The 7951-nt window shown below is 37.2% G+C and overlaps 1 protein-coding gene across 1 annotated transcript; it reads left to right on the forward strand.

Annotated features, from left to right (window-relative positions):
- The first annotated feature begins 1230 nt into the window (after positions 1-1230).
- LOC140865843 (uncharacterized) lies at positions 1231-3087 on the forward strand. The gene is made up of 2 exons (XM_073270644.1): positions 1231-2202; positions 2525-3087. The coding sequence occupies exons 1-2, from the start codon at positions 1365-1367 to the stop codon at positions 2938-2940; spliced, it is 1254 nt and encodes a 417-aa protein (XP_073126745.1). The 5' UTR covers positions 1231-1364; the 3' UTR covers positions 2941-3087.
- Positions 3088-7951: the final 4864 nt, after the last annotated feature.

The following is a 7951-nucleotide window of genomic DNA, read 5'->3' on the forward strand; positions in this document are numbered from 1 at the left end:
TCTCCAACTCCCAAGTAGCTTCCTCTGTACCTCTGCGTTGCCACTGTACCATCACCAACGGTATGCGCTTGTTACGAAGCACCTTGTCCTTCCTGTCGAGAATCCTGAGAGGTTTTTCCACATATGAAAAATCGTGGTCTAGTTGCACCTCAGTCTGACGCAAGATGTGGGACTGATCTGCCACGTACTGTCTCAACAAAGACACGTGAAACACATCATGAATCTTCGAAAGATTCGGTGGCAAGGCTAGACGATAAGCCACGTCTCCAACTTTATCGAGAATCTCGAAAGGACCAATAAATCTTGGTGACAACTTACCCTTGAGACCAAACCTCATCACCTTCCGAAAAGTTGATACACGCAAGAATACATACTCTTCTTCTTCAAAATGAAGTGGCCTGCGGTGAGTGTTCGCGTAGCTAGCCTGTTGATCCTGGGATGCCTTAATCCTGCGTCGGATCAATTCTACTGCATCAGTCATCTGCTGAATTATCTGAGGACCCTCCACCTGCCGCTTACCAACCTCGTCCCAAAACAAAGGTGTACGACAACGACGTCCATAAAGAGCCTCAAATGGTGCCATGTCAATGCTGCTATGGTAGCTATTGTTATAAGCGAACTCCACCAATGGCAAATGATCGTGCCATGCTGGGCCAAAATCCATTACGGTAGCTCGAAGCAAGGAGCTTGTGCAGAAACCATCTGTTGCGACTGCGTGGTTGGAGTGTGAGGAGCACTTCGTAAAACTCGGTAGGTATGACCCGACGACACTATGGTCAAAGAGGTATTTGAATTTAATTCATCTTACGAAAGCATGTTGGACCCTAATCCAGAGTATATCGGCTGGAAATCTTGCGTAACCGATAGTTCTGCTTGGCCTGAACGGGTTCGATAGGTAAAACAATGTCACGTACAAAAGATTAAATGCTAAACACTTTGTTAAGATAAATTTGGGGACCACTAGGGAGTTGAAACAAAGAAATTTGAGTGTAGGGAGTTTAGAGAAAGAAATGTTTGGATTTGAGGATTTTAAAATAATTTGCCCTAGACTAAACCGTAAAACATGACAAAATTACTGTTTAAAAAAAATGACAAAAAGAATTGAAAGAAGCAAAATGACATATAAATAAAGTGTGAAACGAGAAAGAGAACAACACTAGTGTAGGTTAAAGCAATTATAACTCATAGTCCAAAAATTGAGAAAAGTTTTAATTCGAAAACCCAATAATAACAATAACAAAATGGAAAATAGAAAGTCCCCCACCTTTCCTTTTCGGCCAAAACTTAACTACCACATATTTTTTTTACAGGAAGGAAGATAAACCAATAAACTGGAATCATTGGAACAAGGATCCATTCCATTCATGGAGGATTCACCATCCTTAATCCTCAGAAATCTGCTCACTTCGATATTCTTCCATGCCGACAAGCCCTTTGTCCATCAAATCCCAAAATTCCGATTTCTTCGAATCCTAAGCCGTCTTCTTGTCTCAGCTTTCCTATTCTTTCTCGGCCTTTTGCCTTCCCTCTTACCTTATTCGAGACCCTCTTCGAAATCCCACGATCACACTTTGAGTTCCACAAAAGATGATGAAGTCTCTTCTGCTCGCGGCGGCGGAGGATTTCGGTATGGCGGAGAGTCGGGTGTTGAGCGGGCACTTACGCAGTTACTGTTGATAATGAATGATATCCCGGTGAGTTCAAGAAAATACGAACTTGTCAGATCATTAGCAGAGAAGCTAATTGATGAGAATTTGTCGACGGATCAGAAGAATCACAAAGCTTTGAAAGAGGTGAACTGCGCCGTGTTGACGGCGGCGTTTGGGAGGACACTTAGCCAACTCGAATCCGCTGTGGCGGAGCAGGGGAGAAGGAGAGGTAGCGACGGCGACGGAGGAGAGGCAACGGCCGAGGTCCGTGAAAATGAGTATTATCTGTATAGCAAGGCGAGTGGTTTGTTTAGAGGGGTGAAGCAGTACGGGCGGGCGGTGTGGCGCTATGCGAAGCCGAGGGATGAGCAGAGCCGCCGGTCGAGGAGCTCGGCGGAGAAGCTGGCGGCTGAGATTCTTTGGCTGGCGCAGAAGATGGCGGCTTCGGGTTGCGCTGCTGAAGCCGTTTGTAAGTGGGCTGCGTCCTCTAACTTGGCTTGCCTTGCTCTCACCACTGAGCCGCGACTTCAAGGTTCTCTGGTAAAAGTATCTGGTGAGTGGTAATAGCTAGCCTAGATTAAAAACTTCTCGCTAATATTAATACTAGCTATTTTATATTTTACAGCTTTTTTATGCAAGTAAATAGGCATAGATTAATACATGTTTATAGTTAGTGATTTATTTATTACTTTCGAATATTAAAAAAAATTGTAGTGGAAATTAATATTACTTTGGGATTCACCCAATTCGAATAAGATCGAGTCGAGACGATGTATTTGAATGAAAATTTGAGTAAAAGCAACGATCGAGTTACAGTACTTAAGTCATTTGGAAATTAAAGTCAATTAATTTATGTTTTAACAATGTACGTACAGCATTGTTAATCAAGCAAGCAAAGGAATTGGGCAGTGAAAAAGAAGAGCAGCCCCACATTAACATTAATGATAGAGCTGGATCATGTGAGCAACAAAAAACAATAAGACAAATGAAGATGAAGATGCTGATTTCATGGCTGCCGCTGCTCTGCGCCGCCAACAATGGGACGGATGCACCGATCGTGAATATGAGCGAAAGGGCGGAGCTGGAGAAGGTAATGGAAGATATAATCTGGACACTGGATGAAGAGCATGAAGAGCAAGAAATGGTGCTCTCCGTGTGGCTCCACCACTTCTCTTACTGCTCCGCCTCCGATTGGCCCAATCTCCGATCGTGTTACACTCGGTGGTTCGCCGCATCTCGCACCAGGCTCTTGCAACCACCACCCCCTCAGCTCCTTCTAGTGTCCAACTAGAGATATATCATGCATGTGTATAAAATGTATTTTCTTGTAACCACGACATATATAATTAGCCCATAATCATAAATACAATACTACCATACTTATCTGGAATAAGTATTATTTTAAGACCTATTTGGATTCGAAGATTTGAAATTCATGATTTCAATTGATCACACTTATTTATTACTAGCAAAAAACATACACACGTTTGTGTGTGAAACTACATAAAATACAATAATTGAAAGAAAAATTTGAATGAAAAAAAGATAAAAAGGCATGAAATGTTTTATGTTTTTACAATAGTGGTTATGAACGTGAGAGAGAGGTTGAGAAAGTAGGATAGTAAAAATGAAATATTTTTTTTTTTTATCCTTCTTGTTTTGTTTGGTTTTTTTGTTTTTATATTTTAATTAGTATAATTAAGGGCATTTTTGGACGCTTACAAATGACACAACAATGTGATGGTGAAATCATTAAATTCTGTTGTCCCATCCTCCCCACGACTTTGTCGGATCACTATCTAAAGATAAGGATGATGCTACATATATACAGATGCTTACACATTGAGTTACACATTACACTTGAAATTATATAAATATCCTCAATTTATTTTGGAAAGAATTTTTTCAAATAAAATTGAGGGATAATTTTGTAGATAATCTCATTAATTGCAAATTTGTTTTAATAATTTATTTGATTTCAATTATTACAAATGAATTTCTAAAACTTTTTCCTTGGGTCGCATACTCGCTTTTCAATATTTAGTATTATTATTATTTCAATTTATTATTTCTAAAAAGACATGAAATGTTTATGTTCTTATAATAGTGGTTATGAACGTGAGAGAGAGGTTGGGAAAGTGGGATAGTAAAAATAAAATATTATTTTTTTTATCCTTCTTGTTTTGTTTTGTTTTTATATTTCAATTAATATAATTAAGAGCATTTTTGGACGCTTACAAATGACGCAACAGTGTGATGGTGAAATCATTAAATTCTGTTGTCCCATCCTCCCCAAGGCTTTGTCGGATCACTATCTAAAGATAAGGGTGATGATACATGTATACAGATGCTTACACATTGAGTTACACATTGCACTTGAAATTACATAAATATCCTCAATTTATTTTGGAAAGAATTTTTTCAAATAAAATTGAGGGATAATTTTGTAATTTCACGTGCAGTGTGTAATCCAATATGTAACTCAATGTGTATATGTAGCATTTTCCCTAAAAATAATCTCATTAATTGCAAATTTGTTTTAATAATTTATTTGATTTCAATTATTACAAATGAATTTCTAAAACTTTTTCCTTGGGTCGCATACCCGCTTTTCAATATTTATTATTATTATTATTTGATTAGCCCCCAAATCTAATCATGTGTATGATAGAAAGTATTTCTCAATGTGACTACTTTTCTATCAGTCCCAAATATAAATTATTGTTATTCTCAATCAGTCAAATAAAATGTCTTAGTTTTATCTTTATTCAATGAGTTATTTATTCTAAAAAAAATTAGCAATTTAATCTCACTCTTATAACCATTGTTTTCAAAACCGGACCGGACCGGCCGGTTCGACCGGGAACCGGTCACTGGTCCGGTCCGGAATACCCCCAAAAACCGTTTTAACGGTTCAACCGCTCAGAATCGGTCAAGAACCGGTCAAAACCGATCGAACGGGCAAAGAACCGGTCCCAAGAACCGGCCAGAAAACCGGTCGAACCGGTTTTCAAAATTTTTTAATTTTTTTTTAAAATTAGTTTTTTAAAAAATTTTAAAATCTTAATTTAATATTTTATTATATATATACATGATTATTTGGAATTTGTACTTCGTTAAAAATATTATTTTAGTATTATTAGAGTTTTTGTTATTAATTTATTTATTTTTAAAAATATATATAACTATAATTATTATTTTGAATATATTTATATAGTTATTTATTTTTTAAACTATGATAAATATATTTTTGTCTATTTATATACATCTTTTAGGTTTTTAAAATTTAAAAGATATTATTAATTATATTATATTATATAAACGATTTTTCGATCCGACCATCCGGTTAAAACGGTCGGACCAGTTGGACCGTTTTTTTAAGGTAGACCGGTTCGATCACCGGTCCGGTTATGAAAACATTGCTTATAACATCTCTGAAACTGGATGAAACTATGCTGCACTTAGAGATCTACTCCACCAATAGCACAATCCTCAGAGCACTGTGAGCCCTACATCATTTCATGTGAAACTCAGTGAGCCAATGATGTGCTTATATCGGTGGAGCATAGTCTCAACCCTGTGAAACTAAAGTGCAATGTGGCATGAATGGTGAAACGACCCTAGTTCTACTTTAAATTAAACTAAATAAAATACGGGTTTTCAAAAATTTTCGGCATGACCTCTCTATTAATATTCAAGCCCGCCTGTCAGAGGCAGCAAATTTAAAATGCAAACAACAACACTAAATAAACTAGACCGAGAAAAGAAAATAACGAAAACCTGAGAAAAAGATTGACACTCCAAACTATCCAAAAGTTAAACAATTTGATACATAAGTGCCCACAAACAATTCCAAAGAATATTATATTTACATTTACATTTACTAAATTAACAAGATGAAGGACTTTAAAGTGCTAAAATAAACTTTTGCGGAAAACTGGCATGGTCAGAGGGATGTGCCGTGCCCGCATCACAGTCCACTCGATAGTCCTGCCCCGCAATCTCAATGATAACCTAAACCTGCACCAAGTAGATTTAGTGAGCCTAGGGGCCCAACAAGAATATGAGGGAAATAACGAGTACTACATAAATAAATGCACACGCAGATTAAAAATAACTTGATAATAAAATATTTTGTGCCCTTAAACTTAAATAGATTATTTCTGAATAAATGACGTGAATATGAATGTAACATATGCATGGCTAAGTCAAATATGAACAATGAACTGAATATACTGTATGAACATGTATATAAATGACTTGAACTGAAACTGTGAACTTAGATCCTTAGATTGTGACTCTGTGAGTTTCGATCATGATCATGGCTGAGTGCACTATGCCGCAAGGAAGTCAGGATAACACCCAACCCGTCTTACCCTATGGTTGGTATGGGAAGCCAAGATTTCTCCCTAGCCCGTCCATACACATGAACTTCGGTAAGGGAAGCTAAGACGTCTCCCAGCCCATCCAAACACATGAATTTTACTGTAGTCACAATCATCTCACTTCGTTCGAAAAATACTTTCTTTCACTCATAAATATGAGAATTAGCATGCATACGTAAATATGATGTACATGTAACTGTTTGATCGATATTCATGCAATTGACTCACATATGGATGACCGGGATGATGATTTAGGAGACAAACCAAAAGATGGGAAACTAAACCATAATTTAGCGCTTACGAAAATTGGAGCGGTTAGCCCGTAAAATTTGTAACTTGCTCGATTCTTATTCAAAAAGGATTCGGCTTAAAACCACGACTCCATGACACTTAGAACTAAGTAGAGATATCATCCTCGGAGTATTATTCCTAACCGATCATTTTATAAAAAAAATTATTTCTGGGCAGCAAGCTTAAAAGACTAGAATTCTGCACCTTTTCATTCAAAAATCTAGAACTCGACCAAAACTTAACCGATTTGATTCTCGCTTAAACCGATATAATCCCGACATCTAAGACAAGTTCCAGACCCCAGCCCATAACCAAATTCTACTTTTAACCCTGCTTTAGTTATACTTTTTCGGGCAGCCCAAACATCACCTAAAATTCTGCTCATGTCCTAGTTTTATATTCAATCAAAACTTTAGTTACTTGACTCCCATCTCCCAAGCAAATAAGCTAGGACCATGATCAAAATTTAAGCTCATCTTAACCCCTTAGAAACTCCCATAAATCAGCTCAAACCCAGCTCAACAAAGCAACAAAAACCTAGCCCCAAAAATCTTAGAAATTGGAATGCACCTCAACTCCCTTCCACAAGCTATCTTCAAGTCATCCTAGTTTCTACCATGTGAACTACATATCATCTATGGTATCTCTAAATCACCATCCAAATCGACACAACAAACACCAAGTGTTCGAACCAAAACATGTATATAAATTCTGGAAATTTAATCGAACCATAAGCCCACAAAATCTGAAAATTCGATCACATATCATGAAGGCAAAAATCTGGAAATGGTTCGAACACAATGCTATATATAAATTCTGAAAATTTCTAACACCACAAGCCAAGGGGAAGACTGGAAAAACTCGAACCAAGCCATGTAAGTTCTGAACCAAGAATTCGAACCCATGCTATGAATATGACCTGGAAAATTCGAACCAAACATGCCATGAAGAATTCTGGAAAATAATCGAACACGTGCTTATGAAAAATTCTGGAGACTTTCGAATTCATGCTTAAGATAAAAACTCTGAAATTTCGAACATCAAGCCATGAAAAATCTGGAAATGCTCGAACCAACATGCTAGGAACAACCAATCTAAAATTTCGAACAACAAGGCATGAAGAAATCTGGAATTGCTCGGAACCAACATGCTAGGAAAACCACATCTTGAAATTTCGAACCACAAGACATGAAGAAACCTGGACATTCGAACTGCTCGAACCAACATGCTAGGAAAACCATATCTTGAAATTTCGAACCACAAGACATGAAGAAACCTGGACATTCGAACTCGTGCTTATAATAACAATAAATCAATTGCAAACATCAATCTATAAATCATAGCAGCAAATCGAACCAAGAAAATGCAAGGACTTTATGAAAATATTTCGAAGAGAAGGACAAAGAAATTCTTGAATCAAAAGCATGAAATGCAAGCACATAAACTATAATAATCCACATGGTGAAGAAAGAAGCCCATTATCCTTGCCTATGCTAGAAAAATAGAAAAAAATCGAACAGGAAAAGACTTGCTTCGGCCGATTCAAACTGGGAAATAGTGTTGCTCCAATGAGCTAAAAAAATCGAGCTGGAAATGAGCTCGAGAACCTCGACCAGCTAGCCTAGG

The sequence above is a fragment of the Henckelia pumila genome, chromosome 4 (assembly GCF_033568475.1).
Source record: "Henckelia pumila isolate YLH828 chromosome 4, ASM3356847v2, whole genome shotgun sequence".
NCBI lineage: Eukaryota > Viridiplantae > Streptophyta > Magnoliopsida > Lamiales > Gesneriaceae > Henckelia > Henckelia pumila.